Genomic DNA, 27,530 nt, shown 5'->3' with positions numbered 1-27,530 from the left:
CCTCCCTCTGAATCACCCTGATTATTCCTCCCCGATACCTGGGTTGTTGCCCAATTTCAGTCTGGATCTATCTCCTTTATGATCTACATTGTTCTGATGACATCTAAGACCCCCAGTTGATGCCTTTTCTCCCTTTATGTTATGGTTGATATCCCTGCTTGAATGCAGGTGACTCCATTAAGCGTATCCTTAAATAATAACAAGTCAAGGTTTCCATTACGACCGGCATTACAACACATTTGACGTTGAATCTGCATAATTATTGGGAGTTTTTTCTTCCATGAAGCCCGAGGGTCTTGTGCTTCTCAAATCGTCATGTGATGGACGGTGGTCCAAAAGCGTTAGGGCCGCAGTGGACACCCGCTCCCCGCTCATCCTCCTCTGGGGTCCCACTCCCCTCGAGAGAATATATATATATATATACTGTACAGCCGCTTCCTTCCCACCCAAGCCAAAGCCTAAAGATGGCGGCATCTTCTAGAGTCCCCCCCACCACCACCCCAAGTGAGGACCTACCGAAGTCTCCAAGGGGATGGGCCATTAATGGGTTAATGTTAGAAAGATCCGAGATTGTCTCGTTTGGACACATATGACCTTTTTTTGGAGGCCACGATTCTTTGTTTTTGGTGTGTTTGTGCTTGACGAACTTTGCTCGGGTTTCGGGTTCTTCCTCGGTATTTGCAGTCAGGTTTACTTTTCCCGACACTTAAATCCGGAATTCTCATCGGCGAATATTTACTCAGAGAGCCTGCGACACAATGTTATTAGTCACCTTATCAGTAACACGCTAAACCCGAGGGCAAACTAGCTCAATTCACTCAATTCCCCTTAAAAAGTAGGAGGTTTCCGCCCTATAAATTCAAATTCTTTTTTTTTTCTTGGATTTTTCGACACTTTGGAATTCTATGGATTTGCCACAACATCCATTCTCTCCATGACCACAAACACGATCCTCTGAAATTTCTTGCAATGATTTTACTACAATTTTTTGTTATTTTTGTACTTTATAAGAACGCTCAATGCCAGGAAAAAACGTAAGTAAAAAAAAAAAAAAAAAAAAAAAAAATTATTAATAAATAAATGCTTATATAAAAATAAATAAATAATAAATTGTTAGTTATTTTTTTTTTAAAAAAAAAACTTTTTAATGGAGAATTAAGTAGATATATTATTATAGATTTTATTTGTTTTTTTTTAGTTACTTTTGTCATTTAAACTTTTACAATAGTATGTCTTTTTTTATACTTTTATACTTAAATACTATAAAAAATAAATAAATAATAATATATAGAAAATGATTAAATATTTTTTTCCCCCCTGGAAATATATAAATAATTGTACCGTATTTTATTTTACTTTTTTAATTTTTAAATAGACACAAGTATAAAATGTATGCGAAAAGTATATATTTGATTTTTTTTAAAACAAAACAAAAAACAGGAAAAATGGGTTTTTGCCTCTCGTGCTTCTTGTAAAGATTCATATAAAACAACAATTTTTTTTTAATAATTTTATATACATTCTAACTCAAACTATTATGGTCAAAATTGAAAATAAGAAAATAATCTTTATTGTTTTTCTTTTCTTTTTTTTTTCTATTCACGTTTTTTATATATAGAGTGTCTGGCTGGGGGTTTATGGGCCGGCTATTTAACCTTTCGCAATCATGCAGTAAGATAGGGATTTATTTGCTTTATTTAACCTCTGATAAGAGGAAAGAGAATCATTTTGGGGTAAAGTCACAGATATTTGTTGTTTTTTTTCTTCTTCAGGTACCTTGTCACGGCTCCGAGAATATGGAGGGTTGGAGCCTCGGAAACAGTAGTGGTTCAGGCTTTCGGACTGACGGAAAAACTTAATATAAGAATTTCTTTAGTTAGTTATCCAGATAAAAAAACAAAATATGCTTCTCAGCATCTCCTGTTGACCCCCGGCGGCCATTCCCAGGGCCTCATCAATCTAATGGCGAGTACACGGTCTATTCTATTTATTACTTCCTATTATTTTACACCAAGGGTAGCGCTACCACCGGCCATTCGAATGAGAACAGTGATTATAATAACATACAATAATATAACCCCCAGCGCTGTATACAGTAATATAACCCCCAGCGCTGTATACAGTAATATAACCCCCAGCGCTGTATACAGTAATATAACCCCCAGCGCTGTATACAGTAATATAACCCCCCGGCGCTGTATACAGTAATATAACCCCCAGCGCTGTATACAGTAATATAACCCCCAGCGCTGTATACAGTAATATAACCCCCAGCACTGTATACAGTAATATAACCCCCCAGCGCTGTATACAGTAATATAAGCCCCAGCGCTGTATACAGTAATATAACCCCCAGCGCTGTATACAGTAATATAACCCCCAGCGCTGTATACAGTAATATAACCCCCAGCACTGTATACAGTAATATAACCCCCCAGCGCTGTATACAGTAATATAACCCCCAGCGCTGTATACAGTAATATAACCCCCAGCGCTGTATACAGTAATATAACCCCCAGCACTGTATACAGTAATATAACCCCCCAGCGCTGTATACAGTAATATAAGCCCCAGCGCTGTATACAGTAATATAACCCCCAGCGCTGTATACAGTAATATAACCCCCAGCGCTGTATACAGTAATATAACCCCCAGCGCTGTATACAGTAATATAACCCCCAGCGCTGTATACAGTAATATAACCCCCCAGGGCTGTATACAGCAATATAACCCCCAGCGCTGTATACAGTAATATAACCCCCAGCGCTGTATACAGTAATATAACCCCAGCGCTGTATACAGTAATATAACCCCCAGCGCTGTATACAGTAATATAACCCCCAGCGCTGTATGCAGTAATATAACCCCCCAGCGCTGTATATAGTAATAACCCCCAGCGCTGTATACAGTAATATAATCCCCAGCGCTGTATACAGTAATATAACCCCCAGCGCTGTATACAGTAATATCCCCCCCAGCGCTGTATACAGTAATATAACCCCCAGCGCTGTATACAGTAATATAACCCCCAGCGCTGTATACAGTAATATAACCCCCAGCGCTGTATACAGTAATATAACCCCCAGCGCTGTATACAGTAATATAACCCCCAGCGCTGTATACAATAATATAACCCCCAGCGCTGTATACAGTAATATAACCCCCAGCGCTGTATACAGTAATATAACCCCCAGCGCTGTATACAGTAATATAACCCCCAGCACTATATACAGTAATATAACCCCCAGCGCTGTATACAGTAATATAACCCCCCAGCGCTGTATACAGTAGTATAACCCCCAGCGCTGTATACAGTAATATACCCGCCTAGCGCTGTATACAGTAATATAAACCCCCCGGCGCTGTATACAGTAATATAACCCCCCAGCGCTGTATACAGTAATATAACCCCCAATGTTGTTGTCAGTCATGTGATATTGTGGCTGACTTTCCTGAGCTGATGCTTTATGGCAATGCTAATGAAGTCCTTTCCCCCATAGACTTTCATTAGTCAGAGAGTCCACCAGGGTGATTAAGACTGAGCCATTGTATTATTTACCACAAGGCAGTGTGATCATGAGTCAGGGCGTTTGTCAAATAGATTGGGCTAAAATAACTAAGCAGTTACTGTATTAAAGTATATAAACCGTGACCTACAGTATATACCATATACTGATCCGATGATCCTTCTTTAGATTTTAATTTAAAGCCCTGGTTTTATTTACATGCGCCATCTCTTTCATTCTAGATCCAACCCAAAGATTTACCTCGGAAAGCCGGCACGATGCAGTTTGTGTACCTCGAGGCTCTATCAGACATTTTCACCAAAGAAGAAAAGGTTCCGATAACCTACGATAACGGATTTCTTTTCATTCAGACAGACAAACCCATTTATACCCCCGACCAATCCGGTAAAATACACTTTAAAAAAAGTAATAAATTCCAAATAATTGTAATTAAAATAATTTGAATTTTGATACTGTTCTCCATGTTTTCAGTGCATAAAAAATTATAGTTCCACAAAATGAGTGTTTAATGCTCGGGGGGGGGGGCATTTGATCCAAAGGGGCAAGACCGGCAGTGAGGCAACTTTATAGACAGACTTTGTAATAGGATTAACTTGGACTGGCTTCTCCGGGTCCAACAACCCAGTAGGGTCATAAAAAAGGAATGTGAAGCCGAGAAAGGATTAGCTATGATGTAATTGAGGACTAAAAATTGTTTATAATGCGCCCCTTGTGGCTAAACTCAGTATTACACGTAAAAGATAAATTCCAGCGGCTTTTGGAAATTATATCAATTCTATGCATTTTGAAAGCCTCTTTTGGTAGGCTAAATATTCTACTTTCAGGTTTGTTGGGATATTTGGTGTATTATTAAATATTGATGGTTGTTGTCGTTAGATATTTATTCCAAGTAATTGAATTGGCATTTAGCGATTCCATTCATGCTGGCATTAAGTCATTTATGGAATTTGTGTGTTAGATGAATGGTAAAGAGTTAAGTAACTTGCTAGAAAATGATAAATTTACCTGTCGTCTCTCAGAGATCAATCTTTAAACCAATAAGACGGACTGGTTGGGCACCCCTGGTCTTTGGAGGCTGGCAGGAGCCTGATGATGTCAGCGGGCACCTGATGATGTCAGCAGGCCTCTGATGATGTAAATTTTTTCTGGTCACGGAGCATATCCAGGACTTCAGTGAGTGATGTCAGCCAGTGGCCCTCTGGGCATTAGCCCAGTGCGTCAGATGGCCAGTCTGGGCCTGAGGCATATGGCTGCTGAATCTAAGACAAATTAAGTTTTGAGTCTTTACAGCAGGAAACATGGGTAGAGTAGACGGGGGCCGAATGGGGCCGATCTGCCGGCAGATTCTTTGTTTCAATTTGTTGTTGTCACCTCGTCCTCCAAGCAGCATTGAGCGGGGTAATCCTGTTTCTACAGTGAAAGTTCGAGTTTACTCCATGGATGAAGAGCTAAAACCTGCACGAAGAAGCGTAACCTTAACATTTCAGGTTAGCCTTTAATTTTACTTACATATAAAGGCACATAATAGTCAGGGACGACTTCACTATCCCATTAATTAGCATACCTGGGAATAATAGTCAGGGACGACTTCACTATCCCATTAATTAAGATACCTGGGAATAATAGTCAGGTACAACTTCACTATCCCATTAATTAAGATACCTGGGAATAATAGTCAGGGACGACTTCACTATCCCATTAATTAAGATACCTGGGAATAATAGTCAGGGGCGACTTCACTATCCCATTGATGAGCATACCTGGGAACTCTTCAGGTTTCACACTGAGTCTCCGGGTGATGCCTTGCTTCTCTGGGTCATCCTGCTCTTGTTCAGGGGAGGGGAATTGCTTTAAGCCACACCCACTCCCCACCCAGTCCCCTCCCAATCAGATTCAAATTCAGTGCAATCTGGGCTAGCCTGGCCCCTTGCCCGGTGGCAGATAATAGGTCACCTCATTGTGGCTTGTCACTTCATAAGCCAATGTTCTTTGTCTTTGGGTCTTCTGCAACAAGGTATGCATGACATCATTGATGTGACATAGGCACTGAGCTCCGACACACTTTTATCGGGTCATAGGAATGTCCACTTTGGTTACTTTTGAATAGCATGACGTACTATAGATGTTCTTCAACCATCACACGAGTCAGCAGGTCCCTACAAGGTTGTTGACCTTGCTAAAAATCACTAATGTTGCCCCCATATAAGTTGCTTTGTTACCCAACACTGCGGACAGATACATTGTTATAAGCCTTCGAACAACCCCCGTCTGCCCTTACATAGTTGGTGTCCATATTGGGTTAGATATAGAAGGCTTTCAACGATGTTCCTGTGGGGGTTCCACGGTCTCAGGAAATGAATATCTGTGCGCATGCTGGCCTGGCGCTCCAAAAAATAAACTATATTTGTATTTTTTTATATTTTAAGGATCCGGAGGGAGTGAAAGTGGACATCATGGGAGAAAAAGATTTAACTGGAATAATTTCAGTCCCTGATTTCAAGATTCCTGCCAACCCTAAGTACAAACATGCATTTATATTTATATATTCTTGTGTCTTTTTTAAAAAAAATGTTAAAGTTCCCCAATTTTTTTTTTAATTACCCTTTACCTCGGCTTTAAAATTTTTCCATTTGTAATATGTTTGTGATATATGTTATATGCATACCCCCAATATTTCAATTTGTTAAGTTATTGATTGTTTTTGATTGGTTCAAGAAGCCTTTGTAATGTTAGGGGGAGTAAAAAAGGACAGAACTTTCCCATAGAAACAGCCGCGTTGGCCACGATTCCGACGTGAGAGCCGGATCTATATTTACCGGTACAGGGTCCTGAAAATGAGTTTATTTCTCTCTAGATATGGCGTATGGACCATCCAGGCTTCCTACGAAAATGATTTCACAACCTCCGCCGATGCACTCTTCGAAGTGAAGGAATATGGTATTTGTCTTCATTAAAAACACTCTGAGTATTTTAAATCAAATATATTAATCATGTTTTTCCTTTTCGCTTAAGTATTAATAGAAAAATCCCCTCCCTTGTCCGCCGTTGTGCTGTACGTGGGATCCGCCATCTTGCTGCCCCATCACACAGTTTAGATTGCCCCCTCGCCCTACGGTATTTGTGATAATAGCGTTACAGAGGGATCCGCCAAAACAATGCGGGGAGAGAACAGGAAGTGGGCAGCAACTTCCTGCTTTGGGCTGACAGCAGAATTCTATTGTAATCTGCGCTGGAGCATCATGGGAAAACAAGGGAAATTTGCATGTACAGCCCTAGCATTTAATAAACATAACAATAACATACGTGATAGACATACGGGAGCTCTCTGAGTGGAGCGGCGATTCTCCGGGTCTCCGGGGCACTCTGCTACAACTCCAGAGATGCGTTAATCCACGCCCATTCCTCCACCATGTCCCCTCCCACCCCTATATCATTTCCTGTTATCTGGGATAAGCCCTGCCCTTGTTGGCAGCTAGCCCCGCCCCTCGTGCAAGCAACCCCACCCACATGCATGACCAGCCCCGCGCCCTCTCGATGCCACTTCCCTCGGAAGAGGGAGATCCTGACCATGGGAAGTTCTCAGCTATGATAACGGAAAGTTTTAAGTGCCGATTTCTTTCCCAAAGACCGTAAGCTCACGTCGCTATGTGGTTTCCCTTCCAGTTCTGCCGACATTCTTTATCTCCATACTGCCGGAGAAGAATTTCATTAGCTACGACACCTTCGAGAATTTTGAAATCATCGTAAAGGCAAAGTGAGTTCTCGATTAACGCGGCGTCATAATGAATGTCATCATTCAATTTAACCGGCCCCAAACTCTCTGGGTTTTTACCCAAATCACAGGGTCTGAATAGGCAGATTCACAAAGTCTGCGGCTAACTCCTTCATGATCTACTCTGATTTATAATGGTATCTGAGCTTCCTGATTGGTACATTTATCGCCATTATATCACATCTGAAATCCCTGCTTGAATACTGGTGACTTTGTTCAGAATATTTTTATCTCCTGGCAAGTCATTAGCAAATTGCTACCACAATTTTTGAGATGGACTCTTAAGGGGTTATAATTACTTTCGAAATGTTAACATTGCCTTACAGGTATTATTATAACAAAAAGGTTGACAACGCAAAGGTCTATATCCGCTACGGGATAATTAGAGACGGAGAGAGGAGATTCATGCCTAACACCATTCAAGTGAGGCTGGTAAGAAACGGATACATCCAGTAGGTTGGACCTCTTCTAGATACCTTGGACCTCTTCTAGATACCTACAGGAGCTCATGGAACACCCCCCTAACCCCAATATTCCATCCAATTACATTAGCCTTTGTGCAGCGCCCTCCTTCCTGGATAAGTGGAATCAGTAGAGGTCAATAATATGGTTATTAAAAAGAGGGAGGCATGAGGCTACCCCAAAAATAGACATGGCCAAGGACAACCAAAGCTTTGAAACCAATAGAAAGTGACTGGGTTGGGAAGAATGGCTTTCATCTGTTATCACGCTCTGTGCTCCAGTATTGGGGTGATTTTCTATTCCTGGCGACAGCCAAATACCCCCTAACGATATCAACATTCCCTATATTTTATCAGATGAATGACGGAGAAGCAGTTTTCCAATTCAATAGTAAGAAGGCAGTGAAGGAACTGGGATACGAAGAACTTGAAGACTTGGATGGCTCTTATTTATATTTAGCTGTGTCAGTGTCGGAGGCTTCAGGTATCTACAACTGAACATCTGCTCCTTTATTTAAGTGTGACTAATTAGCCGAAGCTCGAAACTTTTGCTAGCAATATTAGTTTATATAAACCAACGCGACACAAAAGGAAATTAAATCTAATTATATAGTTGATCCTGGTCCTCCAATAGTTAAAACCCACTGCTTTGGTTTCAATAAGGGACTGGATGCTATGTTTCGATCTGGGTCAATATCCAATCAGTAGACTTATTGCGAAGACCCTTAAAAATATGGCTCATGTTTACTTTTGAAAGACCTGTTTTGTCCAGCTGAAGACCTGTTGGGTAGATGTTACCCTAAAAATGCTTTTTTTGGCCCCATAACATACCTGAAAATTCCATAGGTCTTGTTGCATTACATCATAGGATACACAAGAAAGTCCACCAACCAATGTTTCCCTTGAATGGTTGAGTAACACGGCTTATGTTTACAATCAGGTGGACGTACAGAAGAAAGTGAGAACTTTGATGTCAAGTATGTTCTATCTCCGTATGTCTTGAGTCTTGTTGGAACTCCTCTGTTCGTGAAGCCTACCTTACCATATCACATACAGGTTGGTTTGGATGGATGTTCCTTGAAAGATTTGTAGCAATCAGTAGCCTGCTTAGGTCTATGTACTTGAGCAGCTTAGAGGAGATAATGGTGGGTAAATGGTGGCTACCAACATGGTCACTTTGACAAAAAACCTAGAAATTCTAGCTGAATTCTAGAGTTGGTTTGAAGACATCTGACCATTTTAGTGGCTCCTCATCTTTTTCATATTTACATCTCGTTTCCACCAAACCAAAGTAACAGACTGCCATTCTGAGGTCCTGAGCTCCAAGTATGGATCATTCATCGCTCATTAATGAGAAGTTTTATTTGTGGACAAGATAGGGGCTTCTTAATGAGAACAGACATAGACTGGGTGGATAATTGGGGATGGAAGGTGAATCTACATACCACTTACTACTAGCAGGCAAGAACATTGCCCCAAACATATTAGAGACTTGGAGCCTGTGGGGCAAACCGTTAGCGAGTCAGGTGCAGAGCAAAAATAAAACAGTCCTTACTTTCTAATATAGGTTCAAGTGAAAGATACTTTGGACAAGCCAGTTGGCAACATCCCCATCACTATCACCGGAGAAATGTTTAAAGAGGATGGTGAATCTGTATTTTTAACTGACAATGAACGAGATACCAGGACAACCAATAAGAACGACGGGACGGCCAAGTTTATCGTAAATATTCCGGCAGATGTGACGTCTCTGGAATTCCAGGTGAGTCGGGTGCTTCAACGGGCAATAACCTTATGTCCTACCCACCCAACATTTCCAATGGACAAAGAGGGACGCTTTGTGGGGTCGTGGCCGAGAGTGTGCATTTACAAGACTTTTGATCTGCTAATACTTAGTAAAGAGAAAAACCAACAATATATTTTTTTACTCAATCCAATTTACAAATGCATTTTCTGAGAACGGGAAGTCAAGATGGCGGCCACCACGGCAAACACATAAAGTTGCTTTTAATATATATATATATTTTTCTAATTAATTATTTTTATTTTTTTTATCGGTAAGCATCATTATGTGGGTTTATTTAGGTATAAAAATATAGGCTTTGGGAAAAAGTAATAGATTTCCTTAAACCAAATTGTTTTCTTTTGCAGATAAAGACCGCCGATGGCAACCTTCCAGATGTCAATCAAGCAACGGCTCAATACACAGCACAGTCTTACAAATCCTTAACCAAAAGCTATCTTTATATCAACTGGGCGAGACAATCCCAGGTCCTGCGAGTGGGGCAATACCTGAACGTGCAAATAGTTCCCAGTAGCCCGTATCTTCATAAATTAACTCATTACAGCTACCTGGTAAGTCAGTATTGTTGAAAGGGACCCAATAGTGTCAATGGAGACGTTTTTATAAATTTAAATTTACACAGTATAAACCGGTCCCTCCATAGACTTTCAATGGTCAGAGTGTCCAGCTGGGCGATTAAGACTGAGCCATTCTATTGTTTTTCCACAGGCATTATGATAAGGAGTCGGGGTGTTTAGTAGATCGGGGCTCAGATAACAGAGTGAGAACTCATACAATTGGCTAATATGCAGCTGCCTGAAAACATTATATTATGGGGCAAAAACTACAACTGGGTTAAAAAATGAAAACGGCGCAATATTTTTACTTTTATTTTATTTTTTACTAGCGATAAAATATACCTGAAGCATGCATTATTTAACTGTATCTGCAGATTATATCGAAGGGAAAGATAACAGACTTTGGAACCGTGCCTAGGGTGCATGAATCGGTCTCTCAAAATTTGAATATCCTCATTACTCCACAAATGATCCCATCGGCTCGCCTGCTGGTTTATTACATAATTACGGGGGAAACCACCGCGGAGCTCATTGCCGATTCCATCTGGGTGGACATAGAAGAGAAGTGTTTGAATGATCAGAAGGTATGTTGGCTGTCTGATAAGTATCAGTCAATCAGTTAACGCTGGCTCTGATTAAATGCCTTTCATGATGTTTGGCTTGAAATTATATAATATATATATATATATATATATATATATATATATATATATATATATATATATATTGGGTATTAGTGGGTTATATGTGTAACCCATAGCAACCCAATCATTATTATCATACATTATTTATTTTTGTTATTACGTAATAGGTCAGCTTTAATATGCCAATTTTCATAGAGTCCACATGGTGTTAGAGTGTGTATGTGGTAGGGTATGTTTCTTTAAAAAAGTAGGGTAAGTGTTCTTATAAAAGCACCTGGTCTATTTCTTTGGCTTTATTGAAGAGGCCCAGATAATAGAAACATTCTTCTCACAGATACTCTTACTTTTTGGTATCTTTCAAAGGTCCAATTGTCAGCAACAAAGAATGACTTCCAACCTGGGAAGGAGATCTCACTGACTCTTAAGGCTCAACCCAACTCGCTAGTCGCCCTGTCGGCCGTGGATGTCTCTGTGTATGATGTAGCCAGAAAGACAAAGAGACCCTTGGAAAGAGTTAAGTCATCACCCACCCCATACATGGTTGGAGCGAACCATCTAATCCATTTTTTGAAGACCCCAAGCGTTCCGTCTTTGGCTGCAGAACCTCTGGGCAAAATTATGATTTTTGGGCAGTCATTTCTGTGGGGCGGAGAGGGGTTTGTCTTCTTCTACCTCTGGGTAACTTTTATACCCGTGTACCCGCAGGTTCTAAGGAAGATTGAGGAGAGCGATCTTGGTTGTGGCGCCGGAGCAGGTCAAAATAATGCGGACGTCTTCCGATTGGCAGGCCTGACATTCCTAACAAACGCTAACATACGCGCCTTCGAGAACTATGGTAATTATTATATACTTTATTCATTTCTTTACGCCATTTGGGGATTTCTTGCAAAGCTTCTCTTTTGGATATTTTCCAATATTTTCTGATCCGTGCCGTAGGCGACGTAGCGACAGAATTGTCATGTGATCCTGCGAATTTCTGAAAAAAATATCTGAAACATGATTTTTTCTTTCTTTCCAGCCTTTAAGTGCACTGATGTTTTAAGACCAAAGCGCTCTGTTGACGTCGAAGAACAAATACAAAAGAAAGGTACGTTACATTAAATAACTAAATTGGTAAAATTCCTAGAGAATTAAGGGTCAAGTTACTCAAACTTAGGTTCGATAATATTTTTATTAAATTTATGACATTCCGAGAGGTGGAAGAGGAAGCTTCACAGCGTTTGTCATACATAAATTATTTTATTTTGCTTACTTGCTTTTATTTTCAGTCTCTGTGACAAAAAGTGTCACAAAATGCGTATCTGATCAATGTTCAGCACTGACGTTCTCTCCCTTCTCCTCCTGCCCAAGGCTGCCTGAACCAATCATCATTAATCAGCAACTTAACAATAGAGGGGGATAACTTTACTGGGGATTACTAATCAGGTTCAACGAGTGGGTTACGAGGTTCCTTTTCTGGGTAATATAAACTAATAAAAATAATAATAATAAAAAAATTAATAATAAAAAATAATAATAATAATAAATTCATAATGATAATAATAATAATAAATTCATAATAATAATAATAATAATAAAAAATCATAATAATAATAATAATAAATCTTAATAATAATTAATCTTGGTACATACATACATATATATGGTTTTTTATTATTTTTATTCTGTTTTTGAGACATTCTGCCTTTTTTATGTTTCAGCCAACAACTACCGTGACAAACGCTTGCGGAAGTGCTGTTTGGATGGGGTCCAATGCTTTTTCGATGAAAAAGGTTGCACTGACGGAATTCACCGAATCAAGAAAACCCGAGCCGATCGTTGCGTTGCGGCATTTTCAGATTGCTGCAATTTCGCCCAAAGCCTCAAGGAAAAAGTAGACTTTTTTATTAAAGACACGTCATTGGGCCGGATGTGTAAGTAATTCATTTGGAATTTTTGTATTTTGGTTTGCGTGTAGAATCTGCTTCATCTGATATACTTCCCGAATTGCCTGATTCATTTTAAAAGACGGTAGAATAATAATAATTGTGTTAAAAATTGTGAATTTATTTTTTTCCCCCACTTTACGGAATATTTGACTCCCTTCGTATGTTCCTTTATTTCGTATTTTTAGATATCAGAACTGTGTTTGACATCGACGAGCCGGAAGTTCGAAGCTACTTTCCCGAAAGCTGGTTATGGGAAGAACATTCCATCACCAACGCGTACGAAATTCCTCTAAAATATGAACTAATGATAAGCGTTACAAAAAAAATCAAATAATAATAATTAAAATGCATTGTTTGTCCGAAAAAAAATAATCACAAAATAATTTAATGGATTTAGAAGGAAAGGGTTGGGAGTAGACGGATTTTATTACAATATGTCCAAGGAACGTCAGAAGTATGTTTCATTAAATGGCATTAAAATATTTTATTTCTCAAGTATTTACTCAACTAACACCTCGCTCTTCTCTCAGGCTTGGCTGGAAGACATTTGAAGTAAAGCTCCCCGATTCTTTGACCACGTGGGAAATTCAGGGAGTTGGCATGTCTGATAAAGGCAAGTACTGAAGTGACTTAAAAAAAAAACAACAAAGGGGTAATTTAAAGTTTCCTTGTCACCATAGCAACCAATGTAACTGTCCAATCAGTTGGCCCATTCCAACGAATTGAATGGAATTTCTCCTTATTTATGTCCTCCGCAGTAATGGGTTTTGACTTGGTTTATGTTATGGATGAATGCAAAAAAAAAAAAATAACTCGTACTTTATGACCGGAAGTATGCGGACACCTGACCATCACACCTATATGAGCTTGTTGGACATCCCATTCCAAAACCATGGCCGCCCAACTCCACCCTTTGCGGCTGGAACAGCCGCCACTCTTCTGGGAAGGCTTTCCACAAGATTTTGGGGCGTTTCTGTGGAAATTTGTGTCCATTCGCCCAGTAGAGCGTTTGTGAGGTCAGGCGCTGATGTTGGACGAGAAGACCTGGCTTCATACCGAAGGTGTTCAATGGGGTTAAGATCAGGGATCAGCGCCACGTTTAAAAAGCTCTTCGGTACGACCCATTCTACTGCCAATGCTTGTCAATGCGCTCGGTTTTATACACCTGTTAGCAATGGCTGTGGCCGAAACACCTTAACTCAAGGAGGGGTGGCCGCATACTTCTTGTATACAAGTCTGGACTGCCAAAAAAAATTTCTGATTTAATTTCGAAGCCATTGGGTTTTTATAAATTACTGTTTCATATTCTTACCAGATCCCCCAATAACCTGTTTAGTCTTCTCCCTACACCAGGCATGTGCGTCGCCGACCCACTCAGTATATTGGTTTGGAAAGACCTGTTCGTCGATGTCCAGCTACCCTATTCAGTTGTTCGGGGTGAACAGGTCCAATTGAAAGTCGTTGTGTACAATTACAAGAACTCCGACGTAAAGGCAAGTACATCTTCCACGTCCGACCAGTCTGCGAATGGTGGTAAATGGGGATGGAGCCAAAGCTGGAGTGCCTGGTGGGGCAGGTTATTTCTATAGGGCCTTAGAAATAAACTTCTGTTTTTGTTGCAGGGTTGTGTTTCGGCGACCGTTGGCAAAGAAATCTGTCTGTACTCTGAACCCTCATCCGGTCGATCAAAGAGTCAAAAAACATGTTACCAGGAAACTATCGGCGGTGGGTCATTGAAGACCTTCATCTTCAACGTCCTGCCATTGGAGCTGGGACTTCATAACATCAACTTTACCTTGGCCTCTCAATTTCACTCGGAAATCCTAGTAAAAACCTTACGGGTCGTGGTGCGTGAAGCGTTAATGACTTCTTATTACTTAAAATCCCTTGAATCATGTGTTCTTTATTGGAGTAGGGTCAATGGAACACAGGAGTGATGGGAGTGATAAAGGGCCATTGGAACACAAGAGTGATGGGAGTGATAAAGGGCCATTGGAACGCCGGAGTGATAGGAGTGATAAAGGGCCATTGGAACACAGGAGTGATGGGAGTGATAAAGGGCCATTGGGACACAGGAGTGATGGGAGTGATAAAGGGCCATTGGAACACAGGAGTGATGGGAGTGATAAAGGCCCATTGGAACCCAGGAGTGATGGTAGTGATAAAGGGCCATTGGAACACAGGAGTGATGGGAGTGATAAAGGGCCATTGGAACGCAGGGGTCATGGGAGTGATAAAGGGCCATTGGAACACAGGAGTGATGGGAGTGATAAAGGGCCATTGGAACACAAGAGTGATGGGAGTGATAAAGGGCCATTGGAACGCAGGGGTGATGGGAGTGATAAAGGGCCATTGGAACACAGGAGTGATGGGAGTGATAAAGGGCCATTGGAACGCAGGGGTCATGGGAGTGATAAAGGGCCATTGGAACACAGGAGTGATGGGAGTGATAAAGGGCCATTGGAACACAGGAGTGATGGGAGTGATAAAGGGCCATTGAACGCAGGAGTGATGGGAGTGATAAAGGGCCATTGGAACACAGGAGTGATGGGAGTGATAAATTGCCATTGGAACGCAGGAGTGATGGGAGTGATAAAGGGCCATTGGAACACAGGAGTGATGGGAGTGATAAAGAGTAATTGGAACACAGGAGTGATGGGAGTTATAAAGAGTGATGAGCGCCTATGAAGATACTCCATTAAAAATCAGCCGTTTCCAGCTACAATAGTCATTTACAACATTAACCCCGTCTGCGCTGGATTTCTGATGCATTTCTGATTGAATTCCCCTGTTGTTTTTTTCTTGCAGTCTGAAGGTATCGAGGAAGAAAGAAACGCTGGATTCACGTTAGATCCCCAAGCTGTGCGTGGTATGTACTGAAAGGGTGATATGGGACCGATCTGCCGGCAAATTCTGGTTCAACAGAAATATCCATCATGAGTTGCTGATGAATTCTTTTTTCCGGCGCCCCCCACCTGTAACAGTGAAGACGCTCACCCTGCATTCTCTTTTCAAAGGTGTTACGAAGAGACGTCAAGAAGTAGGCTTTAAAATACCTCCTAACATTGTTCCAAAATCGCAGATCACAAGACTTCTTAGTATTAATGGTAAGCATCCCTCCCCCCGGCTTTTCAGTGATATGACATCACGGGCTGGACACATGACATCACTGGGAGGAATATGACATCATAGGTCGCACTCCAAGAAAACACGATATTATGGATCTCGTTTAAGTCACTGCTTTAGAGAAATCCGTTGACTTCTTCTTTATAATTTGCAGGCAAAGTCCTCGGCGAAGTGATGAAGACGGTGCTTCAGGCTGAGGGCATCCAGTACCTCATCAGCCTCCCAAAGGGCAGCGCGGAGACGGAGCTGATGAGGGTGATCCCCGTGTTTTATGTCTATCATTACCTGGCTACTGCCAACGAATGGCATCTACTGGGCTCCAACACCTTTACTTCACGACTCGACATGGAACGGAAGATGAAAGAAGGTAACGGCGACAAAACCGGTGACGAGATTCCATTAAAGGAAATAAAGAAAGCCGTCACCGGTCATATTATATCTGATAATTAACATCAGATATACCTAATATTCCAAATAGGACTTATGTCATTATTAAAAAACAATAGAAATGCCCCAAACCCTCGGGCTATGAGCTTCATTGATATAAGACACAGACATCGTACCTTTTTGATTCTAATTTCTTTTTTTCTTCTTTTGGTTGGATATTTTGAGGATAGCTTGATTAACCCCTAATGTCTTCCAAAATGGTTGAGCAAAGTTATATTTAAGTGGGAACTCTTAGAAGTTCATGGAATATCAAAATCACCTTCGACCTAGGTTTTTTCTTATTATTATGTGGTTTATTGTGTATTATTATTAATACAAATATAATTAAAATTAATAATCAAATCAGAGCTTAACTCTTAAAATCGGAAAACTGGTTTCTGGTTGTCTTGTTGAGATCATGGATTAATTGGTCTTTGGAGTCTGGAATTTTGTGGCCAAATCCCTTTTTTTTCCATCATTTTTTTAAAGGGGTAACGAGCATCCTGTCATTTAGAAAAGATGACTTTTCTTACAGCGTCTGGCAAGACAGAGATTCAAGCGCCTGGTAAGTAAACCGCGGGATCGGTCGTGCTCACTACCTGCCCTCACGATCTGCAGGATTATTCTTCCGCGTTATCTCTCACCTATTGTCAAGTTGCTGATTGTTGCTGATTGGTTGAGGCAGCCTTTGTAAGGGCTGCAGGAGGGAGAGGTCTTCAGGACAGGAAGTTGATTAGATAACGCTGGCTCTGCCACGGGCTGCCACCCATCTCAGCTTCTATGAAATTAGACGATTAAACTGATTGACAACCGAAAATCAAAAGCGATGGGTGGGTTTAATAAATGAATAATAAGCAACAAGTCGTGGCGTTTCGTTTCTCATTTAAGTGCAAGAAAAAGGGATGGTAACTCTCAGTAATCTGAGCATTTGTTTTTTTACAGGTTAACTGCGTTTGCGGTCCGAATCTTCAGTGAAATCCAGAATTATGTGAATATCGATCAGATGTCCACGTGTAACACGCTGCTCTGGCTTGTGGAAAACTGCCAGCTACAGGATGGGTCTTTTAGAGACAAATCTGGGTACCAGCCGGTGAAGCTACAGGTGAGATCCGTCCTCCCATCAAATCCACAGCCACAAACTCATCAGGCAGTGTGATAAAGGGCCATTGGAACACAGGAGTGATGGGAGTGATAAAGGGCCATTGGAACACAGGAGTGATGGGAGTGATAAAGGGCCATTGGAACACAGGAGTGATGGGAGCGATAAAGGGCCATTGGAACATAGGAGTGATGGGAGTGATAAAGGGCCATTGGAACACAGGAGTGATGGGAGTGATAAAGGGCCATTGGAACACAGGAGTGATGGGAGTGATAAAGGGCCATTGGAACACAGGAGTGATGGGAGTGATAAAGGGCCATTGGAACATAGGAGTGATGGGAGTGATAAAGGGCCATTGGAACACAGGAGTGATGGGAGTGATAATGAGTGATGAGCGCCTATAAAGATATCCCATTAAAAATGAATAATAGATAGATAGATAGATAGATAGATAGATAGATATGGAACTTGGAAACAGATCATTTTTATTATTATTGATGATTTGGTTTTGTTTTTGCGTTATCAGAGCACTGTTCCAACAGAAGCGCGGGAACGATCATTGTATCTGACAGCGTTTGTTCTCATTGCGCTGAAGAAAGCCCAGCGTATCTGCCCGATCGCGGTAAGCTTCATCATTATTATTATTTTTCGCCTTCTATAACACCATCATGTTCTGCGGCGTCGTACAATGGGGTTTCTTAATGCATTGAATTTTCTGTCGTCTGTCTTTTTTTGTTGAAGTTTATACGCTTACTATTAACCCCTTAATGACCCCTAATATCGCTGGCCTCTCTGTTTTTGAGTTAGCGGAGTAAAGAAATACATTTCATACACGTCTGTTAAAAATGTTCTTACTTTCAGCAAGTGCAAAACTCCATAAATAAGGCGGAGGAGTATTTGTCGGATAATGTGATCGGCGCACAGACCACGTATTCGCTGGCCATAACGGCGTATGCTCTCTCGCTTTTGGACGTGACGAGGCTTGGAGTGCGTACGGCCGTCACCAAACTCAAAGGAGAAGCTTATACCAAAGGAATCGGTAATAAACGGCTCTACAGCATCATAATTACTGCAGCACTGTCCACAAACGAATGTTATCGCTAGGATCAGATCATACTGTCTGTGGGGAAAAATAGAATGGCTCAGTCTTAATCACCCAGACAGACTCTCTGAGTAATGAAAGTCTGTGGAGGAACGGACTTCATTAGCATTGCCATAAAGCATCGGCTCAGTGTGGTGTTTGAGCTGGGAAAGTTACCCAAAATATCACATGACTGACAGCAACGGCGGCTCCAGGTCTGCTGATAAAGGGGGTTTATTGGAACAAAATTATATAAAACCAGTTTTTTTCAGAATACTGGCCAACATTACTGTATACAGCGTGGGGGGTTATATTACTGTATACAGCGCTGGGGGGTTATATTACTGTATACAGCGCTGGGGGTAATATTACTGTATACAACGCTGGGGGTTATATTACTGTATACAGCGCTGGGGGGTTATATTACTCTAAACAGCAGTGGGGGGTTATTACTGTATACAGCACTGGGGGGTTATTACTATATACAGCGCTGGGGGGTTATATTACTGTATACAGCACGGGGGGTTATTACTATATACAGCGCTGGGGGGTTATATTACTGTATACAGCGCTGGGGGGTTATATTACTGTATACAGCGCTGGGGGTTATATTACTGTATACAGCGCTGGGGGGTTATATTACTGTATACAGTGCTGGGGGTTATTACTATATACAGCGCTGGGGGGTTATATTACTGTATACAGCGCTGGGGGGGTTATATTACTGTATACAGCACTGGGGGTTATTACTGTATACAGCGCTGGGGGGGTTGTTAATGTCACTCGGGTTTCTGATGATTAGGCGACAAGCCGCTCTATCGCTATTGGAAAGACAGCCTAAAGAAGTTTGACCCCGCGGTCCCCAGCGTTGAAACCGCGCGGATGGTGGAAACCACGGCTTATGCCCTCCTGGCCTTCCTGAGACTCGCGGAGAAGGATTACTCCCAGCCGGTGGTCAAATGGCTACAAGAGCAACAACGATACGGCGGGGGATTCTTCTCAACACAGGTAGATAACCAGCAGATAAACCCATTCGGCCATCTTGCTTTTTGTTGGTGGCCGGGAAACGGCGAGACCAACGACTGATTACGGTTTGAGTCTTTACAGCAGGAGAAACGGGGGACTAGACGGGGGCCGAATGGGGCCGATCTGCCGCAGATGTTTCTACGCATGGGCAGATGTTTTATTTGATATGACGTGTAACTAAACGCATGGTGTTAGGTGTACCGAGGGCCAGAATCAGAACATTTGGGACACACGCTCACGTTTGCAGCTGTTGTGTGACTAATATTTTAATAATCTCACCATTTTCTTTTGTTTTTTTTACCTCATTTCGGTCAGGACACGGCCATTGCACTCGAAGCTCTGACGGAGGTTGCGTTCCTCGATAAGAAGCTAACTTTAAACATGGACGTAGACGTCGCTTACAGGAGGTCGGGAAAACTCCAAAGCTTCAAGCTGAACGAGAAACGTCCATTCACAAGGCCCACCGAGGTATGGAAAGGGTTCAGAGAGACGGCTGCGGGGCCTGCACGGGGGCCGGACTGGAGATGAAGGTTTGGTCCTGGCACTTTAAGGCCAGCGGCCGCCTGATGACATAAGCAAGGCTGACAACGTGATCTATGCCGCCACACTAATACTGGGGGACTCTCAGGGTTTGCCCCTCTGGGATTCTGCTCCAATTTCGGGGTCTCAGGGTGAAGGGGGCAGATTCTCAGCATCACACAGTCTGGAACTGTGCTTGAATACAGGTGACTTTAAATAATGACGAGTCAAGGTTTCTTTGAGGAACAGTATCAGAGCAATTTGGGTAACACATTAGATGAGAAGCTACATCGATGGGCTTTTAAAGGGTTACTATTTAAAGAGTCTCGGAAAGTCTTCAGAAAGTTCCCAGGTACAGCGACCCGTGCTGCAAGTCCTATTCACTAACTGCGTTAAGCCTGTCTCCCCATCTCCGGTAATACCTCACATAGCCACGGGGTGGCAGCACTTGTTCACCGTTTCGGACATCAAAAAAGCCTGTCTGGGGTTTTCGGACCCTCGCACTCCTCCCCTTTAACCCATTATTGCCCTCTCAGTGTTATTAATACTGTTTTTTTTAATATATACATTCTTTTATTGCAGATCCCGCTTCCAGAAGATCTTATTATCACTACAGGCTTTTCCAACGGGGTAGCCACTGGGAACGTACGTGTATCTAACGCCAGAACCAATCAAATTCTCATGTTTGGATGATACAACATGCTCCACCCATGGATTATTATTATTATTTGTATTATTGTTATTTATTGTTTTATATAGCACCATCATATTCTGCAGCGATGTACAATGGGGGAGGGGTTTAAATATTCTTCTGATAATAAAATAACATATTGAACAGCATAGTGTCGGGGTATTTAAATATCTGTGTAATATGTTACTGGACTGGGGCAAATCCTAAAATTAACTCTCTACTCACCATGTCCTGAGATCTTTATAAGAAGCACGGCGTGGAACTATGAACTCCTCCATAGTATAAATGGGCCAGTTGGGGAGATCAGCAACCCCCCCCGTTTAACCGGCCCATTGAGTAGCCCGAGGCTACCTGCTATGCCTCACCCCTAGGTCTGCCGCTTTGGGCTTACTTGCCCTAAAGCGGAATACCGGAGCCGGTTTCTCTATGATGGCGTCTCATGCTCTCCATCGCTGTGTCTTTAGGTGCGGACCGTATACCACGTCATTAGCCCACCGGAGGAAAACTGCAATTTCAACTTAAAGATTGAGAAAAAATCAGATCCGTGTAAAGTATCCATTATTATTATTATTATCATATTGTTTAATATAGCGCCTCTATATTCCGCAGCGCTGTACAAAGGGTTAACACGAACATCAGCTAGACTGTTTATTGTTTTGTATTCTAATTTAATTTATATTAAATGATACAATTTATTAGAAGTATATACAGAAATATTCAGGCTCAGGCTTGTGTTATACAGAGGTTAGTGTATCCAAAAGTCCAAATAATTCTTCCCTAAAAAGGGATTTAGCATAAATCTTAAAAAAATATATAATGTTCCCAAATCGTTACGTTTTTCCAGTTCTAGAATGCTACATAAACCCATATATTTGCATCGCCTTATCTCATTTCCGTCATTTTCTCTTCGTAATGCTCCTTTTATAGAATTTCTATTTATTTTACGGATGTTGGGGCGTGAACCCCCCCCGGCATTGATTCTGGTGTTTGTGTCCATATCTAGGGGAAGGCGACCGTTCAATATTTGATGATGATATTTCTCAAGCGATACATCTGGAGGCATGCGCAAGGTAACGTGAATTTAATTTTCTTTAAATACTCATTTTATTTTATTTTTTCTAAAAAAAAACACTAATTTGGAGCTAATAAGATATGTTTAATCTTTTATATTACGCAATAAATATAAATAATATTACTACATTTGTAAAAATATATATATTCTATTCCTAGACAATATAAAGCCCCCGACGCATTTCACTGGGTCCTGCCCAGCTTTCTAATGCAAAGTCCGTGTCGCCTGGAAGGCTGATCCATCTTCCACTACTTTTTAAAGGCAACTTCCGTTTTTACAATTTACGTACAGACACGCCCCCCCATGGATGGGCAGGGAGTGTAATTTGGCCCCACCTCCTCCCTACCCCTCCAGGTCTACCATTGGCTACCCTTGCCTTTTATGCATCTAGAATTTACCTCCCAATGTTGACCAATGGCTAACGAGGGGCACTTTTGTTTTAGGGGGTGTGGTTAGAGGTGTGGCTGGAGGTGGGGCTTTACAAGCGTTTGTATGGGCCTGATGGCTGTTTATGTAACTGAGGCACTAAGCAGCCTTCCAGCAGAGATGATAAAAAAAAATCCTTACAATCAGGAATCGAAAAATAGCTTAAAAAAAATGACTACAAAAAATCTGTTTTTCACACACTAGTAATTTTGTCCCGCGTAGGTTCATCTTATATAAACTGTAACGTCTCAACTTAAAGTCACAACGGTCCTTAACCAGACGTTGCATTCAAAAAAACTGAATCACATGGAAAATGCATTCGTTGTTGGCGTCCATTCAAAAGACAGTCGTTCGTCTTTAGTCCATAAACAAAAATGTCATTTATATGCAAACCGGCCCCCCAAACGTAAATCGGTGCGGAGGATATAATTGGCCTCCAGTGTTTGCAGCCAGCTCACGCCGTCGTGCCCTCCGGCCAATCGCTAACGGACGCCTTCCAAGTCCGACAAAAGCAAATGTATTTTTGGCCAGAAACACACAATCTGGGACCTTTCCAAAGGAGAACCGTTATTTCTTCTAATTTAATCCTGGCTTTATCCAAATTCCACTAAAAAAAAAAAAAAAAAAAAAATTCAACGTGAAAAAAAAAGTAAAATAAATAAAAAATTCAAAAAAAAAACGGTTGTAAGATTTCTCCGGAAAAGCAGATTAAATGACCTTGCTGCGTCGGTCTCTTAAAAACCACATTGTGCTCTGTGGGAAGGTAAAAAATCTCAGGACTTTGTGAGACGTGCCAAAATTTGAATTTATGACAGCAAAAAAAAATTTAAAAAAATTATAAAAATTAAAAAAATAAATAAACTCTGAAGCTTAAAAAGCTTTATTGGCATTTATTCATAAAATAATAAAAAGCCGATCTCAGAACTCGCTGACCTCCTCATCTCCCAACTACATACAAAAGACAGAAGATCTCCCGCGTTCGCAATTATTTTAATTTATTATTTTTTATTTTTTTTTATTTTTTTATCCCAATCAGCGGGGATGAGTTTGATGAAATGTCCTGGAAATAAGGAAATTTTATTCAAAATGGAGGAGAAAATGAGCGATCTATGCTCTGCCTTAAATGTAATTATTCCGTAAGCAAGTGGACTGTACGGGGGGAGATAAGGGACAAAAAAAGACGCATGTCTTCTAAATGCCTCGCTCATAAGTAGCTCTCAATAGGTCACAATTTAACGCAACGATGTAATTCGTTACCCTTTTTCAGACATTTCCGTAGCCGTTTCTATTGTGTTTGCAGATCATTTAATTGTTGTCGGCTTTTAACTCTCTCTGCTGTAGGTATAAGCCGACAGACAACGAAATAACCTCCTCCAGCCATACGGTGATGGAGATCTCCTTGCCAACCGGATTGGAGGTCGATGAAAAAGAATTAAATAAGGTGATTTACATTTTTTACCAAGGGGAATCTCTGACCCTCCGACTGGACTATTAACATTATGGAGGACGACCCAGCGTCACACGTCCTTAAAAGGCAGGGCACTGGGATATGATGTCATATATCTGCGCTCAGCAGTAAGGAGGGGTAGCACAGTTAGGCCTAGGGTGCAACCAGGGGCGTCTTTAACACAGGGCAAAGGGGACAACTGTCCCAGGTCTAGTCCCGGTGGGTGCTAAGGTCCGGGATATAGTATCATATACCAGTGCTCAGCCCTGAAGCTACAGGCACCGCGATGGGCCGCTGAAACAGACCTCGCACAGAAAGAGGAGGGATAGTGAGAAAGAGGAGAGATAGTAAGAAAATGGAGAGATAAAGAGAAAGATATAGGGGAGAGATAATGAGGAGGAGAGAGAAAGAGGAGAGGTAGAGAGAAGAGGAGATCGGGAGAAAAGGGGGAGATAAGGAATAAGGGGAGAGATAATGAGAAAGAAAAGAGATGGGGAAAAGAGGAGGGATAATGAGAAAAGGGAGAGATAATGAGAAAAGGGAGAGATAATGAGAAAAAGGAGAAATAACGAATAAGGGGAGAGATAATGAGAAAGAAGAGAGATGGGGAAAAGAGGGAGAGATAATGAATAAGGGGAGAGATAATGAGAAAAGGGAGAGATAATGAATATGTGGAGAGATAATGAGATTTATTAATTATATCATTTTGCTTTTCTCTCTGTAGTTCATGAACAGAGTTGATCAATACGTCACAGATTACAACATAGAGGACGGACGCGTCATTCTCCACTTTGACTCGGTACGTCCTTCGCAGCGCATGCTTTTATTCACCGTAACCGGGTCCCGTCCTTCATAATGACGCCATTTTCCTAACCCGCTGCAGATCTCCGCCGATGAATATACCTGCGCGACGTTAACCATCAGAGAAATGTTTAAAGTCGGGATGCAGAATCCTGGAACCTTCAAAGTCTACGAGTTTCACGCGCCAGGTAACTTATCGTGTCCTTAACGTGTGCTGGCGGAACGGCGTGATATTGTTTCGCGACGGCGGGGGGCAGATGTGACCCCGGCTACTTTTTAGGTGGACGGCTTATAATTGGGTTTCTCTCTTTGTAATCAGAACAACAATGTACAATTCTGTATAACCCCCACGCGGAGGACAGGCTGGCGAAAATCTGTACCGGAGACCTATGCAAATGCTTCGAAGGTAAAGTGCCATTGAGTTACACGTTTATGCTCCTGTGTTTAGCGCTCGTCTGAACACATAATAAACCCCATTATTCTTCACATTCCCATAAGTGAAGCTAACCCCCCGGTTCTTGCGGGTATTTATTATTCGCTGACGCTCTGTTGTCTTTCCCTGAACGCCATGAAGCCAAGTGCCCCAAAGTCCAAACCAAGATGGATGGGAGAATTACGGCCAACGACCGGAAGACCAAGGCTTGTGAAAGTGACGTGTCCTACGGTGAGAGCCCAGGATCCATGTATGAATAAATATGTAGAGATTAAGCATGGCAGATATTACCATACCACCCAACTGTCCTGCTTAGCACCGGATAGTCTTGAGTTTGCCATTTTATTCTCTGGCAGAGCTCGACAGCCAGCAAGATTCGGGGTTCCAACCCCACGTTCCTTTCATTTCCGGTGTAATTTCAGGAAATATTTAACGTTCTGGATCATAGGGGCCGATGCCAGAACCGGTAGCTCCCCCAGTTTTTTTTTTCAATTTTTTTTTACATTTTTTTTTTTTAAATTCACAATTTTTTACATTTTTTTTAATGTACATCTGGTTACCGTTGTGTCGCCTTCTCTTTCTTCAACAGCATATAAAGTCCAGGTTGTGGAATCCGTAGAGGAAGGCGGCTTCGTGAAATACACGGCTACTATCCTGGACCTCTTTAAAAAAGGTAAGAGCCGCACCGGTTACAGCGAAGAAGCCGGCGCCAGGATGCACTCGTGAGGGTCACATTAGACCACCTTCTCCAGCTCTGAAGCCCCCCACATGAAAATTGAAAGGGCCACTCAGCTATTATAGGCATTAAAGTGCATATGATGGCTCCAGTGTCCCTTTAAGTACAAATGATACATAATCTAAACAATAAATAATAATAATAATAATAATAAACAAATGCAACATAATAATAACAGCAAACAATGTCGGTTTGAGCAAATTTTGTACTTCCTCCTAACATCCCAGGGTTCCTGGATTCTTGACTTAGTAGATAGACCCTCATTTCCTAAACTGTTTTCTGAATCCCAGGTACGGCCCTAGTAAAGATAAGCAAAAAAATCAAATTTATTAAGAAGAGGACCTGCTCTGATTTCGAAATGTGGAACGGGGAGCAGTTTCTGGTGATGGGCAAAGACGGCGTTCAGATCAGAAATGGATTTGATTTTCAGTAAGTGAAAACATTTATACACACACTGTATGTATATATATATCTATATCTTACCTTTCCTTACTCGCAATATCCCGGATAAATGTAACCTCTTCACATACAAGACGCTCTCTCTCGTAATAGATCAGTGAGGATTTCTCGGTTCTCAGGATCTCCCGTCATGAACTGTAGTGAGCATCTGATAATAGAAGGGTTTAACTGTATAATGTATAGTTACTGTAGGGATGGTAGATACATGGAGCAGTATCCCAGCAGAAGTGGTAGAGAGTAATATAGCTGGGGATAGACATACGGCTCCTGAATCTAAGACGAGACCAACGACTGATTAAGGTTTGAGTCTTTACAGCAGGAGAAACGGGCAGACTAGACGGGGGCCGGATGGGGGCCGATCTGCCAGCAAAGTCATCTATGTGATTTAAGCATGCATCATGCAGGGCCAGCTCAGCCCTTCTTGTTGGACCTTCATAACGCATAATAGTCAGATGAGACGTTGAACTCTCCTGAAAACTGGCAGTTTAGTGAATTCACCTAAATGTCTTCTATTCACCAAACCCCTCACCCGTTTACTCGTTTATCATTCGAGGTATGAATATCCTTTGGACTCCGGCACGTGGGTTGAATGGTGGCCAGAGAACTGCGACACTCAGCAATGCAGCTCATTCTCATCCGTCTTGGACGAATTTGCAGAAAGCATTCTATTCGAAGGATGTTAACGGTCTTCGGTTTTCCCTCACTATATATATATATATATATGTATCATTCAGGAGGACCACGATACTGCATAATCTGCCTTTAATTCTTTTGATATCCTTTCCAAAGATTGTAAGAAACAACAAAAATAAAAAAAAACATTATAAAAGTCGTTGGTAACTTTATTTACAGTAAAATACGAACTAACGCCAGGTTCCCCATGAATTGGAAAAGTAATCTAGAACTTCAATAGAATACAGAAAAAACCGATCCAGTACTGTGTTCTTGTTTTTGAAAGAAACACACATTTTCCCCATTTAAATGACATGAAATGGATCAGAAATCCAGCGCAGACGGGGTTAATGTTGTAAATGACTATTGTAGCTGGAAACAGCTGATTTTTAATGGAATCTCTTCATAGGCATACAGAGGCCCCTTTATCACTCCCATCACTCCTGTGTGCCAATGGCCCTTTATCACTCCCATCACTCCTGTGCTCCAATGGCCCCTTTATCACTCCCATCACTCCTGTGTTCCAATGGCCCTTTATCACTCCCATCACTCCTGTGTGCCAATGGCGCTTTATCACTCCCATCACTCCTGTGTTCCAATGGCCCTTTATCACTCCCATCACTCCTGGGTTCCAATGGCCCTTTATCACTCCCATCACTCCTGTGTTCCAATGGCCCTTTATCACTCCCATCACTCCTGTGTTCCAATGGCCCTTTATCACTCCCATCACTCCTGTGTTCCAATGGCCCTTTATCACTCCCATCACTCCTGGGTTCCAATGGCCCTTTATCACTCCCATCACTCCTGTGTTCCAATGGCCCTT

The 27,530-nt window shown here is 41.6% G+C and overlaps 1 protein-coding gene across 1 annotated transcript; it reads left to right on the top strand.

Moving 5' to 3' along the window:
• Positions 1 to 881: 881 nt before the first annotated feature.
• C5 (complement C5) lies at positions 882 to 26,864 on the top strand. Its single transcript, XM_053473541.1, has 41 exons — positions 882 to 1,034; positions 1,773 to 1,965; positions 3,749 to 3,911; positions 4,944 to 5,014; positions 5,954 to 6,045; positions 6,382 to 6,464; positions 7,191 to 7,281; positions 7,626 to 7,731; positions 8,118 to 8,244; positions 8,701 to 8,816; positions 9,328 to 9,522; positions 9,912 to 10,115; positions 10,496 to 10,705; positions 11,129 to 11,278; positions 11,471 to 11,600; positions 11,784 to 11,852; positions 12,466 to 12,678; positions 12,879 to 12,969; positions 13,224 to 13,306; positions 14,047 to 14,186; positions 14,316 to 14,540; positions 15,502 to 15,562; positions 15,711 to 15,800; positions 15,974 to 16,186; positions 16,735 to 16,810; positions 17,188 to 17,347; positions 17,871 to 17,966; positions 18,206 to 18,383; positions 19,228 to 19,433; positions 19,767 to 19,919; positions 20,553 to 20,615; positions 21,126 to 21,207; positions 21,665 to 21,731; positions 23,501 to 23,600; positions 24,331 to 24,405; positions 24,490 to 24,595; positions 24,727 to 24,813; positions 24,982 to 25,071; positions 25,430 to 25,513; positions 25,867 to 26,005; positions 26,589 to 26,864. Exons 1-41 carry the CDS (start codon positions 970 to 972, stop codon positions 26,716 to 26,718), a joined length of 5,073 nt encoding a protein of 1,690 aa, XP_053329516.1. The 5' UTR covers positions 882 to 969; the 3' UTR covers positions 26,719 to 26,864.
• Positions 26,865 to 27,530: the final 666 nt, after the last annotated feature.

The sequence above is a fragment of the Spea bombifrons genome, chromosome 8 (genome assembly GCF_027358695.1).
Source record: "Spea bombifrons isolate aSpeBom1 chromosome 8, aSpeBom1.2.pri, whole genome shotgun sequence".
Classification (NCBI taxonomy): domain Eukaryota; kingdom Metazoa; phylum Chordata; class Amphibia; order Anura; family Pelobatidae; genus Spea; species Spea bombifrons.
This window is presented reverse-complemented; position numbering and strand designations above follow the sequence as displayed.

Bases quoted from the DNA above. Each gene is read 5' to 3' on its own strand.
- C5 (XM_053473541.1), top strand. From the start codon at position 970: ATGATTTTACTACAATTTTTTGTTATTTTTGTACTTTATAAGAACGCT. The intron at 10,706-11,128 runs GTATGTTGGCTG...TATCTTTCAAAG, and splicing joins AGTGTTTGAATGATCAGAAG to GTCCAATTGTCAGCAACAAA. The intron at 16,187-16,734 runs GTAACGGCGACA...ATTTTTTTAAAG, and splicing joins GGAACGGAAGATGAAAGAAG to GGGTAACGAGCATCCTGTCA.